Source organism: Heterocephalus glaber, unplaced genomic scaffold (genome assembly GCF_053883595.1).
Source record: "Heterocephalus glaber isolate CG9 unplaced genomic scaffold, H.glaber_assembly_v1.0 deba00000347, whole genome shotgun sequence".
NCBI classification, from domain to species: Eukaryota; Metazoa; Chordata; class Mammalia; order Rodentia; family Bathyergidae; genus Heterocephalus; species Heterocephalus glaber.
This window is the reverse complement of record NW_028258143.1, coordinates 47,330,060-47,353,490: the sequence shown is the minus strand read 5'-3', so window position 1 is coordinate 47,353,490 and position 23,431 is coordinate 47,330,060. Positions and strand designations below refer to the sequence as shown.

Below are 23,431 nucleotides of genomic sequence, written 5' to 3'. Positions count from 1 at the left end.
CTTTGACTGAACTCTGACTCTACTGAATGTAGGCTCAAATCCCAGTGTCTAGATTCCCAGTACACAGTGGAGGCCTAATAAAATGTCAAGGAGTGAAGGCATGGAAAAACTATCACTTCTCCAACAGTGTGAAAATTATTTGATTTTTAACTTGTTTTAAAAAATTGAGATTTTAGATTTTTCCATATAGTCCTGTGATTATTTTGTATTTTGAATGGCAAGTTTTGATACTGAATATTTTCGTAATTGGTAGGTACTGAAGCTGATGTGTATAATAATAATATGTCAATCACTCTAAAAAGTGCACTCAAAAAGAGGCAACTTGATACTAGTCCAAATGATCAGAATGTCTATGGAAAATTTGGGCAGTGCAGTGACACTCTAAGCATCACAAGACAGAGGAAGAAATCTGTACCAAAAAAGCAATGAATACGCAAAGGCACAAAAAACACCCACACAAAGATAGAGATGCTTTCAAAATAGGAAAATATATTTCAAACAGTCTTTTTTTAAAAAAAGATATTTTTGTTACTAAGCAAACTAGCTTTGTGTCTTTATGTCAGTGAATTGTTACTGATCACTGAGTGGTGAATCTGACAAGATTTCAAGGCCCACATATAAGTAACAGTGGAATGCACTGGGCAGAATTACCGTCAGGTCAAAAAACTAAGTTGAGAAACTTATGAAGACAGTGAAAACTAATGCTTTATCCCCATTTCAAATGTACACAAATAAGAAAAAAGCATTAAGGGTAAAGAAGAATCAAGGGATTTTTTTTTGCATATGTCTGTTTTTTTGAGACAGAGTCTTGCTATGTATGTAGTTTAGGCTGTCCTTGAACTCACGGAAATCCTCCTGCCTCAACTTCCCAACTGCTGGGATTGCAGGAGTGTGCCACCATGCCTGGCTCAAGGCACTTTTAAATTCAAATTTTTTGTGTGACTCCATACATGCAGAAATGAAGCCTCTAGTTTTGCTTGGCTCAATGCAAGTCCTGCCTACAGTTATGAACGTTTACTAGCCGGATTATTGGATTTTAAGGGAATAATTATGCAAAACATTTTAAAAAATTAAGGTAGTTGCTTATTCCTCTAAGAACACTGCATGCTTAAATGTGAGTGACCTTAGATTCACTTAAGCATTTGTTTATTCAATGAACATTTATCAAAGATCAGATAGCTCTGTGGCTTTATGATAAGCATTATTACTATTATTTAATGTTTCTGTAAATATGTCTTCATCTACCTAACTCCATACTTGTGCAGTATATAAAATATATACTTATTTGCTCAATGACATAAAAAGACTCAGCTTGATATCCCTTGAGACAAAAATTCTAAATATATACATATCATAAATTATGCAAGTTTGTTGCATACATTTCTGTAATTAGGCTTTGGTCATTTTTAGCTATGAAGATCAAATGGAATTTTAATAAAATGTACGTAGTTGAAAAGTAAAAACATTTGCCTTTCAAAAGGGAGAATCTCACATAAGAAATGCTAGCTTTCACTGCTAGAAGAACCCTATCCTCTTCTTCTCTAAAACTATTATTTATAGAGCCATATCTCAGAGTTCAAAACAGCTGAAGATTCATAAAAAAGAACATATAAAGGTTGCAGTCTCAATAGGGTCATCAAAAAACTATTAGTTACATAAATAACAGTATTTGACAAACTAAAAAAGCAGCTTACGTAAGAGACCCTAAATATTCAATAAATAGAATTTTATATAGATATGTGCTAGATATATTTATATATAATATTTCCATTCAACACTGACACAAGTACCTTAAAATCAAAGATGAACCAGGATATAAATAAGCCTAAATGTTTAACAAAAGAAGCTAAAACTTTAAGAGCAGTGAAATTATAGAAAAAAATTTGCAAAAAAAGAGAAAAATTCTATAAAATAGCCAGAGTTAGCAAGTATCTTTTGTAAATTAGCACAAACCAAGTCAGAAAAATAGCATTCTGCCCCTCACTTGGCAATAGCCAACTGATTTCTAAGTTATGCGTATACTATCTAATGGGATTTAAATACAGTACTCTCTTTACCTTAGAACTTCTTTTTTTTTTTTTTTTTTTTTTTTTTTTTTTAAGTACCAGGGTCTGAGCTCAGTACCTTGTGTTTGTAAGGCAGGCATGGATTTAGCCTGAGCTAAATCCCCAGCCCTTGGAACTTCTGACCCATTAAGATCTCTTATATTTAATCTGGACTATTTCATTAGTCCCCTAATTTATCTTCTTCTGTCTAACCTTAATGTCTTCTATATCAATCTTATACAGTCAGAATAATGTTTCTTAAAGGCATATCTATTCATCTTTCTCCCCTGTTTAAATATCTTGAATAGCTCTTGATCATCTGTGAATAAGGTAAAAATTCTTTAACATGGCATATAATTTCTTCTATTATCTGGCCTTTGCCTACATTTCCACCTTCATGCCTCAATTATTCTTCACTATATTCACAAATATATCATGCTATTTTACCTTCTGCACAAGTTGTCTTTTCCCTAAAATCTTACATTCTTTATGCAATCAGGTCCCAGCTGAAGTATTCTCTGCCCTAAGATATCCTTCTGGACCATCTTGCATTCAGTCTAAAGTTCATCACAACTTCCTTATTTCCCACTGAGCCTCATTTATATTTTCTATTGTAGTTTCTACCACACGGCACACATAATTATTTGTCATGTGTTTGTCTTTCTGATAGAATAAGCTCCTTCAGGGAAAAATAATGTCATATTCATTACTGAATTTTTGTGCCTGGCATATGATGGGTACTTACTGATTATCAGATGAAGGAAAATACAAATAAATATAAGGGAGAGGTCTGGAGATAGCCTTCCTGGGTTAAATTACATTTGCCTACTTTCCTTGGGAGACTTACTTAGGTCTTTCCACGTGTCTGGTTCTTGTTCATAAAAGAAAAAAAAAGTAGTGCCTGTCTCAGAACTTCTGTGAGGAAGAAATGAGTTAATATATGTGAAAAATTGGCTCATCAGTGCTATATTAGTGTTTATTATCTTTGCTTGTTTATTGTACCCTTGTTTGACATTTTTCTAATAATTTAGGATTTAGTAGCAAACTAAAGACCCCTTTCCCCCAAAAAATATAGAATAAGAGTAGATTATATCTGTGTCAGTGGATTTTACCAGAGAATTGCATTGCAAAGTTGAATTTAGAAACTAAAGAGGGAGCAATTCCCAATATATACATTTCTTGGTCCACCAGATAAGTAATAGAAATGGGAGGTTTACCCACAGAGAGAGAAGGAAAAAGCAACCTGTACATATTATGATCCTTCCAAACCATTCTGGTCCCTGGGACATGGAAATGTTCTCTGGAGGTGACCAGAGAGTGAGTTTGTGACCACCCTACCACTTCTTCGACGGTTCTTCTTTCCCCTGCAGTCCTTGATCTACTATTACACAATGCTCTCTGCACTCACTCCTCTCATAAAGGCACTGTTTTATGACTCCTATCTTGACAATAAAGAATGTTAACATTTACAGATTATATTTGTCTTTAAATCAGTTACAATTCCCAGTTTTATGCATTGCAGTCTGACTGCTTTAAACAGGAGAGAGGATTCATTAAAGTGACACTAGGTGATAGGGGTGCAGGATGTACTTAAGGGTTCTTCAGGAGACTTGGGAATAGGACTTGGTGGGGTTGTGTCCAGTAAGAGTGGAGAATAGAGTTGCCAAACCATCTGGGGAATTCACCTTTGCTGCTGCCCCTGGGGACCAGACACACTCACTGCCCATGCCACCAGTACTATATACTGTCTCTGCTTCCAGAATCATTATTTATTGATATTAGAAGTAGCTGTCCTTTTGTCACCAGCCATCACCAAAATTTATTTTGTGCTTCTCACATCACTCGTTCCTTATGCAGAGTTTCCAATGGAGGTGTTTGGCCAGTGAAGTTTGGCTCATGGGTACAGGTGCTAGATAGGAAGAAGGCTAGGAGACTGCCTGGATAATATTTGCAGCTTCTCTTCACTATAAATGGTTGGGTGGTAGAGTAGAAGGAGGTTCAGATTAAAAAACACAATAAAGAAAAAAAGAAAAGTAAATAAGTTCCTCGTACTGTTCCTCGGAAAGTGTTATTCAGGAACACTGAGGTTTTCTTAATCAAAAGGAAGATAGTTTAAAATGCAAGAAATGCAGTGTCACTTATTGTTCATAAATAATGCAGTACATCACAATTAAAGTCTGATTTGGGCTTCTTTCTTTCTTTTTTTGTAACTTTTCCAGGACATGTAGGAAGGTTCTGAGATGGCACAATTCGCCTGTGAAGAGTATCATGTATCATGAAGATTTCCTATTACTCAAATTTCCCTATTTCTTTCACTGTCTCTCTGAGACTTCATGGTCACAAGTCTTTTCCCCAGGAGGAATGACATTTTAAATCCTTATATAAAAGCCAAACAAGAACAAAGAAAATAGATTTGAATCTGATTTTATTATTGCCAAGTTATATGTACAAACAAAGCATTTCAGGGCAAATGTTAATTAGCTCAAGTGGCTGAGTTTTCTTTAAAATAAGGAAAAGATGGAGAAAACTAAAAGGATACTTCTGATGACATTGGTGAATTTATCTAAAAGAACTTGGGGAGTGGAAAGCAATTAGGGTAAAGATAGGAGTGTTGGGTTATGGTGGGAGTTTGGCATCAACTGAAATGAGAAATCAAGTAAACAGATCATAACTAATTTTAGTCTTAGTATCCTCAATAATAAGTGATGGAGGTTGGGGAAGCAATGAAAGAGAGAAACAGCCACTATTGATTGCTTGTTGGTAGGATAAAGGAATATATAAGGGCTAGTACATTCAATGCCATCAATGTTTTTTAAGATTCTATTACTGCAGCTTTCTAAAAGTTAATTACACTCACCATGAGTAAATGGGGTTTAAGGAGGAGCACTAGGAGATCAAGAGATAGAAGGGGGAGAGAAAGGAGCGAAAGGGGCTAAAAAAGGAATTAAGGTGTGTTATGTACATGTACCAACTCTGCACAAGGAATGCAAACATTACGTACTGCAAATATGTACTAATAAAGAAGATGATCTGAAAAAAGATGGAATATTGTGCAAAATTTAATTCAATACCAAAATTATACCATGACTGCAGTGCACCAACTAGATTCCCATCAGCTAGATATTTTGAACCAATCTTTTTAACTCTTAAAAGCTGTAAGTTGTCAACATTAATTTTGTGATATACCTGAAAGACAAACTTCATAGTTTATGCTTTTATTATCTTCATCCTTATATAGTAATGAAAGTCCTCTATTAAGAGGAAAAAGCAGGAAAAGTTGAGGGGAAAACTTGAGGGGAAAATGGAAAACTTTTTCTATCAAATAAAAAAAGAAATATATTTAGTGGAATTTTGTTTGTTTGATTTTTAGAATGATGACACAAAAAGTTGATGAAAAGAAGCTCATGAATTGAACTCCAGCCTAAAGTACTGACTTCATTGAAACTCTCAAAATCTCTCCCAAATGTTTCTAAACATTACAATATGTTGAATTCCTGTGTTAGATTACTGTGATCAGTACTCCATGGACAAGAAATCCATTGCAAATGCTATAGCAAAATGTACTCACATCTCTAGAGGGCACAGGTATTTATTTATCCAAGGATAAGAAGAGTCAAAGGAGCTCCTGGCTTCTATTGATCTGGATCCAGTGGCTGATATACCTATGCCCGGTTCTTCTGGTAGGGTGGGAAATTAACTAGCTTCCTCTCATTCCTCATTTCTAAAGAGATGAACAACTCACTTCTTACTAAATTTAGTAGATCACGTGGAAGAGAGGTGTTGTGGTTTATGTCTAGATGTCCTCCCAAAACCTCATGCAGTTTTTTTCAAAGGTAGTTAAATCTGGGATGTGTCATTCTAGGATTAAGGGTGTGTGGTTACTAAACTACTACAGGCCAGTGATTAGTTTGGCACTGCCCTAATTCCAGCTAGTCTGGATAAAATAAAAGGAGCAGAGAGACTCTGTTAAGGTCTTTTTGTTGCTTTTGCTGTTTCTGCTGCCATGAATAGTTGCCCCTCTGCCACTCTCCCTTGGAGCCAGCCTACTATGGACTGAAAACTGTACAAATTGTAAGCCAAATAAACCGTTCCTCCTTTAACCTTGGGTGTCAGGTATTTTGTCTGAGTAAGGTGAGAAAAGTAACTAAGACAAGAGGAATACAGAATAAGTTGTTAGAAGATGTAAACTTATTCCTTGCTCTGTGATGTGACTTGTGAAGAATCTGGAAAAAAAAAAGAAGAATTTCTAAAACTTTTCTCTCCAACAGTGTAGTTCTAAGGACAGAACCTCTTAGTGGCACTTTCTTTTCTTAGCCTTCTGCTTCTTCATTTTTTTATCATGATAATTTGTTTTTAATTTTGCAAATTACATTCTAGATAAATATCCAGAAGAGTAGGCAAGCTTGACTCAATCCAGTCATTTTCAAAGACCATGACAAAGAATTTATTTTTAGAAATAGCCAGAACCAGAAAGAACTAAAAATATCTTCTGATGTCAGGTACTTATTGGACATCTGTTTTCATAAAAGTAATTACATGCAACAATACATTTCTCAAATTTTTCTAAGTTCTGTAAGCATAATGATTCTTTAAAGTTAATGGTTTCTTTTGTTATATTTTCCCTTTTGTCTTACAAAATGAGCATCTAAGAACTGAAAATTCTGTAAATTACCATTCCATTAAGAAAATTTGAAAACAGTCAATTTTATTAGCATATTGGAAAATATGATGTGTAAACTTGAGAATTATGTTCAAAGTAATTGTTACAAAAAATAATTCCTATTTTTAAATTAACATGAGCCTTCAGAGAGAAGGGACAATACAAATGTTTCTTCTACTTCAACCTTTCCAAAATGTTTCCTCCTTGTTATAACAGACACAGAATTTCATTATGTTAAAAAGTTTGTATTTCACATCTTTATCAATATCAAATTCTTTTGAGATCATCTGTTCAACTATGGAGGAACTACTTTGCTGAGATCTTTTACTTTTGGGGAAGGATTCAGGTGTTACTCCCTCTAAGACTTAGGGTTCTGTGATAAGCACAACTCTCCTTTTCTAAGGCAATCTCAATTCATTTTACTTTAAAGGAATGAAGGATATAAATGTAAGTGGCCTTTTCTTCTCAAAATGAAACTGAAAATGTGTTCTATAAGAACAAATAGGTCTATAGAAATGGCAGGCTTCCAATGCTATTAAGAAGAGAAACTATAGTAGTGGCACTCCAACAGGGTAAACTTTGTTCATACAACTTCTATTTTGAAGACTGAGTAAGGTAAACCATAGAAAGGAAAGCAACCAGATCAGGATTATTTGAAGCACTTGAGTCTATCCTTAAAACTCAGTCTTAGTTATGGGTATTTGTACCATTCTCTGAGGCCTTGACTTCCTGATAAAAAGAGCCAGGGAAATCTCCATATGTTAATGTTTCTAAATCCACTGAGGCTATCAGGAGAATTAGTTCACTTAGTTGTTTTTTTTTTTTTTTTTCCTTCCTGAAAACAGTAAAGGAACTAACACCATATGGATGCACTGTACAGACTGCAGTATTTCACAAAGATGAAATTTCCACAAAAGACCTAGGCCAACTTTCTGTGGGTGCCCACGATGTGGATTGGGAATGTGTTTCCCTCTATAATGATGCACTAGAATAGCTTGTGAACCCTTCTATGTGCCAGCTGGATAACATTTACACCAATAGGATCTGAAGCAAAAAGTTGAATGGAAAATTAGAAGGGGACCATGACTGAAACTTTATGGTTATGCTTCAGCAGTCAGTTAGCAATTACCATGAACTTCATTTGGGGACAGCAGAGGTTGAGAATTACAGTGTGTGGCTATAAAGGAATGTGATTGATGTTAGCAGTTCTGAGCAGACAGTCTTATTATATTTTATGATCACACCTTGTATCCCAGGGAAACACTGATCATTGGTTAAGTTATGTAAAGAGCCAAATGACTCTAAGCATCTTTACTACATTATTTAATAAGCTTTTCCCCTTTATAATTAACTAATGTTCTCTGCCTTTCATAAAATAATGTTGTTGGTATATAAATATCATTAAGTGTATAGATTATATAATTTTATGAAAATAGAATTTTAATAAAAGACTGCAATAATGAAAGTGAATCCTAGTTTTAATAGTGTAGCATCCTAATAAAATAATACAATTATTAAATTTTTTAGTTTACTTTTAGTCTAATTGTATAGTTTATTTTTAATGTTTAAATAGACCTTTGACTGATTTCTATAATTCCATTATTTATTTTTAATGTTCTAATATATCATCTATATACACAAACTCCCCATTTCAATATGGTCTACCATTAATAAAAATACCAACTGTGGTTGGGAAGGAAACCTTAATTGGTTGCTTGGTTTATTGATACTTATGATTTTCACCATGAATTCATTAAGCACCTGCTTTCTTTTAATTCTCCACAATTTTTTGTTCTATTCTTTGATGATAGGAGGCATCTCAAGAGAAGTGATCACATGAGCAGAAAGGCTCTATGGTCAGAGGAAGACCAAGGGAAGTAGGCAGGATATTAGTTTCAGATCAGAAACTAGAAGGAGTGTGGTCCATTCTGAGATAACAAATCTTGACTCAGATTTCTCTGACCTATCCATTGCTGAACAGTAAAATCACCTGGAGAGCTATAAAATTCCATGTTCCCTGACCATACTCCAGAATAATTAAATCAGAACTACCTTAGCTGCCCAGGAAATTCCAGTGTATAAGTTCAGGTGGAAGAGAACTTAATTTCCCAGAGCTCCCACTGAGATTCCATGCTTCAGCCTAACAGGGAAAGTGAGTTGATTCTAAATCCTTATACAGTCATAGTAGAAGTAAGAGGTGCTGATGTATCAGGAAGTTTGTAAAGAAGCCCAGGTGAGGTACTGAAAGAAGTGGGAACTAGCAGGTAGAAGATTCACTGAAAATCATCACCACTGTGTCCCTGCAGCTCAACCTGAGGCAGCTGGAGCAGAAAAGGTGGCAGGGCTTCATAAGGAGTGTAGGGTGCATTTCTAGACAGATTATTCTCATGCAGGCTAAGGGAACAAGAGAAGAATTAGTGGTTGTTTGGGAGTTACAGAGAAGCCTTTCTACCTTTCGTCCTGAGAAATGCAAATTCTCATGTGGTTTGGGTTGTGTTTTTGCTTTTGTTTTCCCCATTGTTGGCAGAAATAGTTTTAATGCAGTTAATTTGCTTCACAACTTGAATGAGGAAATTTGTCACAGAATACATTCTGTGGATTCAATTCCTATGAAAAATAGTCAACCATGACTTACAGAGTACAGGAAGGTAGATGTGAGTGGGAAGAGGAGACACAAATAGGTTGCATAGCAAGACAAAACCAGCTGCAATGTGGCATGAAGAGGGGGTCACGGTCAGTAATGAAGTGGGCAACTGTGAGGATGGCAGAGACAGTTCTGAATGCAGGAGTAAAGAAAAAAAGTCAATTGATGAAACATGAATCTACAAATCCACAATGGGATCAGAGCTCCCATCGTTATTTCTTTCTACATTGAAAGGAAAACTGAATTCCTGCTGAAGAGCAAAGCCAGTTTGCTGAATGGCACAGTCAGGAGCAGTAGTGGTCAGTTAATAACTATGTATTCTGCATCGAGTAGCTCCTACTGATCTGGCCATATGAATATTACTGATGAAAATTAGTTGAGACCATTGTGTTTTATGTAGTGAACTCTTGGGCTCCTGATTCTGAGTCAGCATTAAAAAGGTCATTTGGGGTTCATTTCATCACCAAAGTCCATTCAGCCACTGGCCCTGAGAAAGCAGTAGAGTATAAAGTGATTAAAAGACTGAATTTGAAAGAGAAAACAGTGGAAAATTTCTTATTAGAGTTTTAATTTTTAATAGACTAAGCCTGTTACATCTAGTCTATCGAGCCTTATTTATTTGCCTCCTAAGGACAAGGGTTGTGCTGTTTCTGTGTCCCTGAGGAGACTAAGGTGGGACTCTGGTGTCCTTATTCCACCAGTGGAAGGGTCAGTGCATTCTCTGGCCTGTCTGTAGAAAGGCCGGGAAGGTTCACTCACCAGTATCAACTTAAAAGAAACAGTTCTCTGGCAAATATTGGTTTATATCTTAGTATTTGTACATAATAGCCTTGTATATGGAAAAAACACTTGCTATATTTTATTAAGACGATTGTAGAAATATATCTGTCTTCATTGTTCCAACTGCACAAGGCATAAAGTGTCAGGAGATAGTTCCTTGCCCTTACAAATTATTTTCTTTTCCTTCCATACATCAGCTAAAACGTGCTGGGAAACTACAATAAACAGGGCACTAGCTTCAGCGCCAGTAGAAACGGAAAATAAACAACACCCCAACTCTTCCTATTTTGCTCATTTATTTAAGTTGTATAGCTTTTTCTCTTTGCTTGATTCAATTTATATATTAATTATACTATTTTTTCTCAGAATATCTTGTCACTATGCTATGAATAAAACAGTCTCTAGAAGCAAGTGCTACACTATTCATTTGCTTCCACTTAAAAAAACAAACTTGGATTCATTGTGGCATGATGAAGATGCAGTGTATCCAAGCAGATGATATTTTATGTATATTCCTCTCCTCTTCAGTTCATCTCACTTCTCAGAGATGAGGGTAAGCAGTCTTTCCTTAAAAATATGACATTTTATTGTATATTTGAAAAATATTCACTAGATGCACCAATGACTCCAGCAAAGCATATATCCAAAACATATACATGTATGCTCATTTTAAGCTAATTTCTAATTATTTATAAAGAACTGCAAAAATTATTCCCCAGAGATTAAAAAGAACTTTTAAAAATGTTAAGGTGTGAAGTCAGTAAAATGTGTTCTTTATTCGTCTTTTTATAGATACATAAAGTGTTTACACGAATCATGTTCTAATTCAAGACAAATTACCACTTGATCATGTCCTCTCTTGGCTCTAGTGGCTAGTCAGCACTGACTGAACAATTAATATATGTCAGACATACTAAGTTTAACATGAATTTTTTTTCCGTTAAAATGACCCTAGTATTTTATCCTCATTTTATAAAAGAGATTTGGTAGTCTTATGGTTGGAATATTTTTCCCTCCAAATCTCACGTTGAAATTTTTTTTTTTTTTTTTTTTTTTTTTTGGTACTGGGGATTGAACTCAGGACCTTGCACTTGCAAGGCAGGCAGTAGAACCACTGAGCTAAATTCCCAGCCCTCATGTTGAAATTTAATTGCCATGATGATGGTATTGGGAGCTGAGACTTTGAAGAAGATTTTAGGCTCCACTCTCATAAATGGAATACGATTTTGTCTCTTTTTTGTTCTCTCTCTCCCTCTCTCTCTCGTATTCTTGCCTTCTGCCATGTTATGATGTGTCAAAAGACCCCTGCCAATTGCCAGACTTGATATTCTACCTCTCAGCTTCTAGAACTATAAGCCAATAAAGTTATGTTCATTATAAATTATAAATCACCTGGTCTGAGGGGTTTTTTTTGCAGCAGCACAAAACAGTCTAAGATGAGTGGCCAGCTCAAAAGATTTATAATCCAGGCTTTTGCATTCTGGAGCCCCTGGTAATGTTACTCCAGACTGCTTCATTTTGAGTATTATTAAGTTACAATAGTCATTTTAAAATAGTGCACATAATTAAAATATAATATGACAACTCTTGATTATAACCTTGTGTTCTGATAAAGATCTAGTCATGTAGGAGCTGTTAACAGCAATTTGTGTGACCTCGAAAAATTATGTATGTGGTAAAAGCTAAAGGTTGGTTTAAATCACATATGAGAAATACTCTGCACTGTGGACATTTAGCTTATCAAAGTATATTTAGTTTGCTGGAAAATAATTATAGGTCACCTTTAAAGAGGCTAAAACACACAGATGTCAGATGATATCTATCACAAGCTGTCAAAAATGTTTTCTATCAACCTCAAATTGTCCAGAGAGTGTTCCAAATCCACATAATCTTTCACAGTATGAATGTTTACATTAGGATTTTTGCAGCAACAGATGTAGGTGGAAAGATATATACTGTCACCCATAACATCAGAGTTAGCAGAAGGTTGAAGGTCAGGAATGCTTTTGACACTTGACATGGATTCAGTGCAGCAATTTCACATGAAAGCAATTACTGAAGGGCTGGCTGGCACTGATTACTTCCAAAATTTTTGGAGTTCCATCTGCTCTTTCCTACTTAAGCCATTTAAAGAAAAAAAGTAAGCAAATTCAGAAAAGAGAGACTTCCAGGGCTTTGCAATTAATATGTAGCGGGCTCCATAGTACTGCATTAAAGTGGGGGAAAGGAAGTGAAGAGGACATTCACACAAGAAGATGAAAGTCAAACCCAGACTGTATGACTACAACATGAAGAAAGTCCTAGACTGCTTATGGGTCTAAGGTTTCTTTGAGAGCGTATTTTAAAAGTAGGTTGTGATGACATTGCGTAACTCTGCAGATGTACTTAGGAGTCACTGAGTTGTACTCATAAAGTGGGTGAATTTTATGGTATGCAAATTATGTATTAATAAATCTTTTAAATCCAAAAAAAGGGAGGAAAGTCCTAGAAATACCAGAGATCTTAGAATGGGCACAAGAAAAAATTCAGGGAAGAGATAGTGACAGTTTCATTCACCTCCATAGCACATTTATTTTAACATCCGCTCCAGTATATTTTGAGAACACTCTTTTTGCAGTTAAGAGGATGGATTGTTCTGAATGATTTTCCCAAAGGTAGTCTGTTGCAGCGAGTGGACAAACATCCCTCATAAGTGTTCCTTTGTATTCTAGCATTAAGGGCCTACTGATCTTTACTGGCATAGAATGCTGGGACCTCAACACTAAGACAAAATGAAATCAACACTGAGATGATGTTTCTATCTTAAATATCAACAGAAGACATGCCAAGAGATTTACAATCCCATAAAGAGAGTTAGGTGCCATTCATATTCATTGGAAGCAATAATGGCTGTTTTGAGAAGGAAAGTCAAATGAGTGATGTTGCACACTGTTAGAACTAACCAGCAGGGAAAAGCTAATCAAGATTTCTCATCCTATTCTTTTAAGAACCAGAACTCACCCACCACCTATCCTTCTCCCTCAGGGACTTAGAGTGGTTCCTTTTCCTCATTTTCATAAGGAGGCTCCACAGGCCAGTGGTGATACTGCTAATTGTTAAACAGCCAGAACCATAAAGCTCCGCAAGTCTAGAATATTCAAATGGCACATACTCCATTTGAAATATCTGGAATTAATGTTCCTAAATGTCTAAATGAATGTTCCTATATTTTATAGCCCCCTTTTCTATTTCAGAACAACTTTCTCATTTGGTATAAAACATCCTGATCCATCAGCCAACAGAAGGGGCTTTTAATCTTAACAGCTTAATCTTCTTTGTTTTTCTTTTTGTTTTTTGGTACTGGGAATCAAACTCAGGTCCTTGTGCTTGTGAGGCAGGCAGCAGAACCACTGAGCTAAATCCCCAGCCCAGAGATAGCTTAATTTTCAAACCTTGTTTAGGGCAATTGCTGATCTCCCAGACAAACTGCTACCAAATAGCTTATTACCTTCAAATGTCCAGCTTCAATATATTGTAAAGAAATAAAGCACACTGTACTTAATTATTCTACCTAATGAAATTATTACTAAATGTGACATTAAATATTGTCAGACATCTAAAACAAATATTCTTTCTCTTAATTCAAATTTGACTTCCAAATTAATATATTTGGCCAGGGGAAGACTTAGCAGAGATAGATCTCAAGTACTTTCAATATGCCAACAAACTGAAAGTACTGCTGTAGCCAAAAGCATCTTATGCAAGGAAAAATTCACCTTTCTTCTAGCAAACATAAGTCCTCATTTTCTGCTGATAAACTAGATTTTAGAATGCATTTAGATAAATTAAAAAGTCTAAGTGACTAAGATATTATTTTTCACATTTTCTTTTCCATAGTGAATTTGACATTTATCACAAATTTCCGATGATTATAAGGTTTTCTTTAGAGAGTAGAAAATTACTTCTTCCCTAAGTTTCCCCCACAAATTTCTGCATGCAATGGGCTTTGACTAAATGGCAATTACTAACTTATTCATACTTATGATTCTTTCATATTGCATTATATAGTATAGTTTAGGCTTATTTATTTCTCAGGGAAATATCAGATATTACTATCACATCTGAAGATAGGAAAGAGAAGTTTAGAGAAGTCACACAATTCCAGAGTCATGCATTTTAATTGTATTCACACACATCGGTATGTCACATTCTCAAAGTGGGGTCTATGTTTCATAATAAACTATGTTTTCAAGGACCTACTAGTAGAGATTTGTATATCTCTGGTGTTATTTCCCCTCAGCATGTATTTTTGGCTGATAACCGTATACTGATAATTTCCACTTAGGTAAACAAGGTACAGAGGGCTAAGCCAGTTAGCACCTCCAGCTGCAGTAATTTGTTCAAGGGCAAACACCTGTATTGCGGAGCCCATCAGATGCTGTGTGGCTCTGTTCTAGGATAAGGATGCTGAGTCTTTCTCATCACTACCTAGAGGAAATTTGAGGGAGGACAGAGCCAACCCAGAGGAGGTGAGATTAAGACATAAAGAAGATTTAGGTGATGCTTTTAAAACAAAAGGTTGTGCAGTGCTTACAATGGTCCAGGCATTGTTTTACTTACTACAAACACCAACTTATTCATTCCTGTAAACAAACCCAGGAGGTGGATACTACTATTATCTGCCTTTAGAAGTAAGGGTAGTGGGGCATAGGGAAGTTAAGAAACTTGCCTAATGTCACACAGTTAATAACTAAAGGAGTAGGACCTTGGACCCAAGTGATGTGACTTGAATATCTATGCCTCCAATATCTGATCTAATATCTAATATCTGACTCTAATATCTATACATACCTAATATCTATGCAAAGGCCATTCATTGCCAGTTTTCCTGGTAAAAGAATACTTGCTATGGCTGATTCCAAGATATTAATATGATATCATGTGGCTTAAAAATTTCCCCTAAATTTAATAATTGCAGAGTCAGTATGAGCTGGCTTTTGATACATCACTAGAGCTTAAATAAAACCTCTCTTCCATAAAATTGCAATTCTGTGGATTTATAATGTCCCTTTTGGTTTAAACCACTTTTGGTTAGATTTTCTGTCATTTGCAATTTTAAAGTCTTAACTGATACAAAGTTGCCTAGATAATGATACTTTCACATAAATTCCCTTTTGTCGTATTATATGAAGTGTGATAAAAATATATGGTAAATAGTTAAATGAAAATATTTGTTACAATAAAACACATAGTACCATTAATCACACTCAAAACAATCCCCCCTTGCCTCAAACACATTTATCCCTTCTTTCATGCCACTTCCTGAAGCAATTTTGATAGTTATCTTTTGTGAGTATCTTTATTTGTGCTATTGTGGTTATCTCGAGGGCCCGAATTCATTCAAAACTTTTACCTTTCTTGGTCATTTTGACTTTGGGGAAGAGTCAGAAGTCACACAGAGCCAGATCCAGTGAATAAAGGACAATTTGTGATGAGGACAAATTGTGATGTTTTATACCTGCCTGTGCATTGGATGGCACTTGGCAGCTGCATTCACTGCAATTTTGCTCATAACTTCTGACACTCACTAAAGAGAACTTCCAGAACTGCTTCAGAAAGCAGCAAACATTATGGGATAATTATGATCATGGTAGGGGGATATTTTGAATGGTTTTATGGAATGCATCTTTTATGGTAATAGATGTTCAAAAATTTAAACATTCACCGTATGTTTTGATCACACCTCACATCTCCACAATAAGTTCATGAGATAAGTAAAGCACTCATCAGGTTCCCTGCCTTATTCACCCGAAACTAAAGTTTGAAGGAATTCGAGATTTGGTCTATGCAGTGTTAGCTACATAATTTGCCCAATCCACCACAAAATGAAAAGGTGGGGTCTTTTGTACAAATGTTACCGAGAATTTCAAGATAGAGAAACCACAGTGTTAAACTAAGTCAAAGTCCTTCTGAGCATGAAGGTCCCTATGTAACTTCAAAAGTCACACCCGTGAAGGTGGCCCTCTGTCTATTCACTCAGCAAGCAGCTAAGTGGCAGAGATGGTGGCTGAACTCGGATCTAAATTTCCAAAGTCCAAACTGCTCCTCTGCATAGTAAAGGGTCCACAAAAACATTACTGATATTTCTATGTAGAACTTACTTAAATTACTACCATAATTTTATTTTATATTATTTATCAATTTCAAGTACCCACATACATCTATAGTTAATTCAAAGACTACTGTATAACATTTAAACTAGATTACAGGTAAGCTCAATTTCAATTTCTTATTCATATTATGTTTCCTTGGGCAGCATTAGGAAGAAGTACTGCCATAAGTTTATTGAGCTAGCTATACTGTACATTTTTCACTTTTCAAGAAAAGTAGAACAAGAAAACAAATTAGAGTTCATATATTACATTTTTAATCATTCTACTTGAAATGATCGACTTTTTTTCCTTGTCACACGTAATGGCCATTGGCTTCATTTAAAAAAAAAGCAGGCAACTATATATGTCTTGTGAATTTTAAAAGATTAAGTACATTTTTATTTCCCGTACCCCAGTTACTTCCTTTCTCACAGAAAATATAGCCCTAAGTATATCAGTTTCCAATGAAATTACAAATTTCCCAAGTATCAAACTCCATCTGCTGAGTTTTATTGCCTAGATTCTCACATTCAAAAATCCTTATATCTGATGAAAATATTTGGTGATATATGATAATGAAGTAATAAAAAGGGGAAATTTTATATACCATTTAGCAGTTTCATTATGCAGTTTTATATAACATCTGGGTTCCAGTACTCAATTTTTAATGATTTTAAAGGAAACAAAAACTCCCACAATAAAGAGATTCACATTTAATCTGTGCAAAGTACTAAGCAAATAGTTTGCCATGAATTACAACCTAGAAGCAAAGGCTCAATATAAATATTGCATTCAGCATTTGTTCACATGTTGACTAACATAGGCTATTGAATTTTCAGTTTTGTGTGAAACACGGAAACCTGAGAGGGGTGTATTCCAACATGGCTCATAGAACAAAATGTTCCAAGTATATAACTCAGCACATGGATATGCTTTGAGGACAATTTTCTAAATTCTTTAAAAATAATTTTTTCAGGTATTGGGGATTGAACCCAAGGCCTGACACATGCTTGGCAAGCACTCCAACCCTGAGCTATACTTCTAGAGATAAAAAAAAAAAAGTTTGTGTGTGTGGCACTAGGGAAGGAACCCGGGGCCTTTGTACAGAGCTACATTCTTAGCCCCTTTTAAATTGTTTTTGGGAGGACAGAGTCTCACTAGTTGTTAAATTGCCCAGGCTGGGCTCAAATTTGCAATCCTCTTGCCTCAGCCTCCCGCAGTGCCAGGATTACAGGCATGCGCTGCCAGGATTACAGGCATGCGCCACCAGGCTTGGCTTTTAAAAATCTTTATTTTTGAAACAGGATCTTGCTGTGTTGTCCAGCCTACCCTCAAACTTGTGATTCTCTTGCCTCAGCCTATAGAAAAGTTGAGATTATAGTCATGTGCCTTTGTACCCTGCATAACACCACTTTAAAAATGAATAATGAAATAAATGTTCACCAAAGAAGGAGGAGTTTTACACTGGTGAGAGCAATTCAATCATACATGACTTTATCCATCACTCGTAGTGGTATTACCTGCTCAGTTCCGTGCTGGTGTTGGTACTGGTATTGAGAAAAGGTATCACAGGAAGTAGTAATTTCATCCTTTTCAAAGTGTTTCTTCACCTTGGCCAAACCACCAGGCACTGTGCACATTTCTGGTTCCTCCATCATCTGGGATAATTTTTTAAAAAGGAAAATTAATCTTTACATCTGCACAGAATGGGATTCTCAAGCTATTTTTGTGATGGTAGGAAATTATTGATGAGAAGTATATTACAAATATATTAGCATACACAGTTATTTCAACAGATTTCCTGAACTCCTTAATAAAAGTACTCTCTCCAAGCTGAAGTCAGAAGAATTTTCAAAATATTGACTTAATTCTCCTTTCATATAAATTTTGATGTCTGGAAATAAGACCTATTAAAATGAATTTCTCTAATAATGTATTAGCAGATAGTGGATATTAGAATAAAGGGTTCAATTTTTGCACACCATTAGGTTGTTAAAATCTAAAATACCTTTATAAGCAAAACATTAAGAATAATTATTAAGGTGTTTTTGACCCCAAAACTTATTTACATTATTAAGGATGAACAAAATAAAGTGTCTCAGAACATCCCTTATGTAAAAATATTAATATCAGTAATAATAACAGTTGTTTAAGGTATAGGGCTAGGTGATTTTTATATATACAGTGTTCTTTGAGACATGGACACCTTTTATCCAAAATTTAAAGTAAAGAAATGGACGTTTAGGGAAAGTGAGATATCTTGTTTAGTTTTCATTACTATAACATGAGAATGTTGGCACTGAAGCTTGAATCACATTTGTTTGCCTTAATCATTGGCCTCAAAAAATAGGCAGAAGAACACTGTGACATCACTCCAGATTGGCTCATCCAGGTGTCTCATCCAGGTCAGAATCAGGGCTTTAACATTAGGAAGGTCCAGTCTATCCCTATCATTTTACCGATGAAGAAACTGATTCCATTACATGTCTGTAGAAGCAACTTGCAGAGCAAGGAAGAATCCTGTCAGATCTTATGCCCTCTCAGGCAGTGCAGAAGTGGCTTGGGACTGGTTTTGATGATTCAGTGCACCCCAGAGCACAGAAGGCACTCAAGCCCAGATGGGATGATAACTTTCAAGCATGGAACCCAAGCCAACCCTCTCTCCAGGAAGCTTCCAAGTCGGCTTGCAGCTGGGAGGAGATACTGCAACTCTTCAAAGCACAGCAGGTCTCCTGAGGTCTGGTTCTGTCCTGACATAACCCCAAAAGCCTTAAGGCCTTGAAATTGGAAACCTGGGAGCTGAGATTCCCAAACCATGGACTGGGGACACCTGGGATCCTGGAATACGCAGTTTCTCAAACCGAAGCTAGAAATACAGCATTTATTTTAGAATTTGATTTCCCCTACTCCAGAATTTTGGAGACTGAACTGCTATACAGGATAATCTGAATCTAGTGAATGCTCAGGTGGCTGAATTACCGAGGTAATAACCTTTCCCCATTTCTGTGGACTATCAGATAGTTTAGAAAACTATCTGCTCTATGGAAAAGAAGAGATATTATTGTATATTTCTATATACTAGATACATATTTTATCAAATTCTGCAATATACTTTAAGTTCTAGTCAATTACTGAAATTTGATACACATAAAGGTCATAAGAAAGCATGATATCCCTTTTGAAAGTTAAGACAGAGTAAAGAAATGGAAGGGTGAATTAAAGCCACAATATTTATTTTATCCCATCTGCCCCTTAATTTACATAAGGGGCTCTCCTGGGTAGAACATATGCAGATTAATAGAAAAGTATTAAATTGTAGGAATTTAGGTAATTACTGTTAAGAAGAATCTTATTGTTTCAAACAACTATAAACAGTGTAAAAATCATTTGCAAATCAATCTGATGAGCCTCAGTAATTATGTTAAGAACTGGATACTTTCCTAGTAAGTGTATTTTCACTAAACTATCAGTTACCATCCTGGACAGGTTGTCTCCTTTCTGTTAAATAAATTAAAACCCAGATATAGCCATGCCTCTGCTCCTATAGCCTTGTTTTTAGGAGTTGGATCATACTGTACAAGGAAAAAGTGTATACAGTTGGTTATTTTTCAGAGCAATGCTCACCCTGCCTCTGTTGCCCTTGGTATTACCAGACACAACTGCAACTCATCTACCCAGGTGAGAGAAACTCTCTGAGATGTGGATGGCAGCACTAAGGTGTCCTTGAGCTCAGCTTGTGGAGCAAGGTCCACACTGGTGAGAACACAGGACTTAGTCAAGAAGTCAGTTGCCAGGCGGGAGTGTCTCTGCCTTGCTCAGACGAGGTCACTCATGTGATTTTTGCCTTTTTAGCACCATGTTTTAGTCACTATTTTGTGGCTGGGACAAAATACTCAAAGAGAGGTTTATTCTGGCTCATGTTTCAGTCCATAGTCAGCTGTCTCCAAGGCAATATGGCATGGCACAAGGACATGGGGAAGGAGTGGCTGCTTACTTGATAGATCCAGGAAGCAGAGAGCTAAGGAAGGAGCTGGGGAGGGAGATAAACCCTACGAAGTCACTCCCCATTGACCCACCTCTTCTAACCTGATCCCCACCTGCTAACAGCCAGTCAGCTATAAATCCTTCATTATCCAATCACATTCCAAAAGCCCCACCTTTGAGTATATGAGGCTTTCTTTGTGGGGATATCTAGATATAAACCATAACATTCTGCCCCAGCCCCTAAAAGGTGCATCACATCTCTTTATGCAAAATGCATTTACTCCATCTCTAAGGGTCATCAAAGTTTTAACAATTCCAGTATTGTTGAAAAGTGAAAGTTCAAAATTTCCCCTGAAAGTTAAGGCAAACTCTTAGCTGTGAGCCCCTATAAATATCAAAAAGAAGTTAAACACTGCCAAGATACAATGGCACAAGATAAACATTTCCAATCCAAAATGGAGAAATAGGGAGATGGAAAGCAATGAGAACAAAGCAAGACAGAATCCCAGCAGGATAAACATTAGCTCCATGTTCCAGCACCTGGGGCATGATGTGGTGATGGAACTCTAAATGGCTTGGGTGATTCATATAGCATTGCTGGCGTTTTTAGGCTGGCTTTAATCCTTTTGACTTCCCTCAGACATTCCATGTTCCTGCTTTATCCAATTTCCCGGAGTCTCCGCTGCACTTTTGGCTTCACTCTCAGAGCTTCACACACAGCCCTTTCGGGGACACAGTGCCTCACCTCCCAGGCCTTTTTCTGAAATCTAAGTAAAAATCTCCCTGACCTTACAACTTTTGCATTCTGCATGCCTGTAAAACCAGTACCATGTAGATGATGCCATGGTCTAGCACTAGCTCAAGCAGTAGCCATGCTCCCTTATATCATGGATGTAGAATCTTCTAAGTGCCTAGATGATTGAGTACTATGAATGAACTCCCAGGGAAATCAACTCCCAGGGCAGCAATTCTTGAGCAGTGGCCTGGGTCTTTATTCTCAAGGCAGTCTTTCACTTTTGCAATTTTGCTCCTGTAGAAGGTGAGATGTTGCTGATTCCTGATATGCCCTTTAGCCATTTTTCCTATTTCCCTGATCCCAAGTACTTGGCTTCTTTTTAATGCTTCTGTTTTCAGCAACCAGGCTATTCTCTGCTCCATCTTTGTGGGTGCTTTCTTTATGGCAAAACTGACAAATTTTAGGGCCAGAGTTTTAGCTCAGTGGTTCTGCTGCCTGCCTTGCAAGTGCAAAGTCCCAAGTTTAATCCCTGGTACAAACAACAACAACAACAACAACAACAAAACCCTGACAACTTTTAAAATGGACTTTTTTCTCTCAATTTTCAGTATGAATGTGCCCCAAAGCCCCTGATAGTACCCATGCCACAGCCATAATGTTGGGCTGCCTTGAAATTTCCTCTATCATATTAATTGGTCCACTGCCTTTATTTTCAGTTTCCTACATTAGTCTAGGGACATTAAAAAAGTAGACAAATTTTCTGCCAGGATATAACACACATGGCCTGGAGTCTATCTGTCAGTGGAATTCTTGTTCCTATCTGAATTCTCTTGGACCTGGTCTTTACATCTGCATTTTTATCAGCATTCTGTCCTTCTGAGCTCTGACCACAGAATCATTCCTCAAGTTCCGTTTACAGCATTCTACACCTGCTTCTCCGGTTAGCATCTCCAATGCCTTCTAAACTCCTTCTGGGAACCACTTCCCAAAGCTTCTGAACCACATAGTCAGGTAGTATCATAGTAGTGTCCCCACTTCTCCAGTGCTAAAATTTGTATCAGTTAGAGTTTATTAGAAGAACAGACTTAATATAAGGTATATATGATTATATAAAGGATTTACTAAGTAAGCATACAATGTCTACCTATGAAGTCAGGGGATCAGAGGTGAAAGAATACAAAATTTCTGTCTGTGTGCTGGACAGCTAGAGGACCCAGTCAAAGTTCACAGGCTTGGAGCTAACTGCAGAGTCCAGCAGTAATTCCATGTTGGAAAGCTGAAGGATCTCTCTTGGAATTCTGAAGCAAGTGGAGATGAATAACCAAGGCAATGGCAAAGACTGGAACTTCTCCTTCCTTCTTCTTTCCCTTTTTATTCCATCCAGGTTACAAGCCTATCGGTCGGTGCGAGCCAGATCCAAGGTGGGTCTTTCATACTCAGTTTGAACCCTACATGTCAATCATCCACAGACACATCCAGAGCTTTATTAATCTGCTAGACAATTCTTACCCAAGTCAAGTTGACATGTCACAACAATCACACCATATTCTAAATATTCCAACTAATTCATGTTATTATTAATGGCTGCATAATTGAGACTGCTTTGTGTGAAACCTTTTTATGTTTACTATTATTCTATTTCTTATTCTTTAGTTTGGAAATAAGATTTGGGATCTAATGCATACATCAATAATAACAAGTCAGCTTAAATATCTAATACTTAAACTTTAGGTAAATATATTGCACAGACATCAATTTTGTTTACAAAGATGTGTTCTTGGCCTAATAGAAATAACATAATTTTGGAAGTTGGACAGATAGTGATTCTAATCCAAAGCTTGACAAAATCTTGGTCTAGAGTTCCTGAACCTTCTTTTTTATATGCTGGACATAGCAATATATTTCACACAGATTAATGTTAGCATTAAAAAGATAAAGAGAATAAAATAACAGCACAGAATCTGACACTTTAATTCATTGCTCAACAAACATTTCTTTCCCTCTCCAACCAATTGGTATTTGACTTGGTATGAGATAATGAGACTAATCATTGCTAGCTATCTAAACATGATTAAAATATCTTAGATTCACTTTGGGTTTAAATCCATGACTTCTAGATTTTGCACTTAAAATAGTTGGGTTAATTGTGCAGACAGAGATTCAGTCACAAGTAGTTCTGATAATTTTTTTGTGTGTTTGTGGGGTTATTGAATGAACACTTCATTTAAATAAACAAGGCAATTGCATCACTAAACAAGGCAATTAGTTTTTCTTTGTTGTACGTATTCAGCAAGATTCCTGTGAGACTACATATATACTCTTCTTTATCACAGTATTTACTTGAAGTCAAACAGAATTGGATACTTTTGAGGCCAAAAATGCTGAGAATTCAGTTAAAAATTACTGACATCAAAACCTAGGAACTTAACTTGACTTATTGTATAATCTCCT

General features: G+C 36.2%; 1 protein-coding gene across 2 annotated transcripts in view; it reads right to left on the bottom strand.

Annotated features, from left to right (window-relative positions):
• Positions 1–23,431, bottom strand: part of LOC101708131 (xin actin-binding repeat-containing protein 2) — an 87,799-nt gene that overhangs the window by 37,640 nt on the left and 26,728 nt on the right. For both annotated transcript variants that reach the window (XM_013076931.3, XM_087199883.1), the window contains one exon: positions 17,781–17,918. In XM_013076931.3, the coding sequence (XP_012932385.2) occupies positions 17,781–17,918 (138 nt within the window). The remainder of the gene's footprint in view (positions 1–17,780; positions 17,919–23,431) is intronic.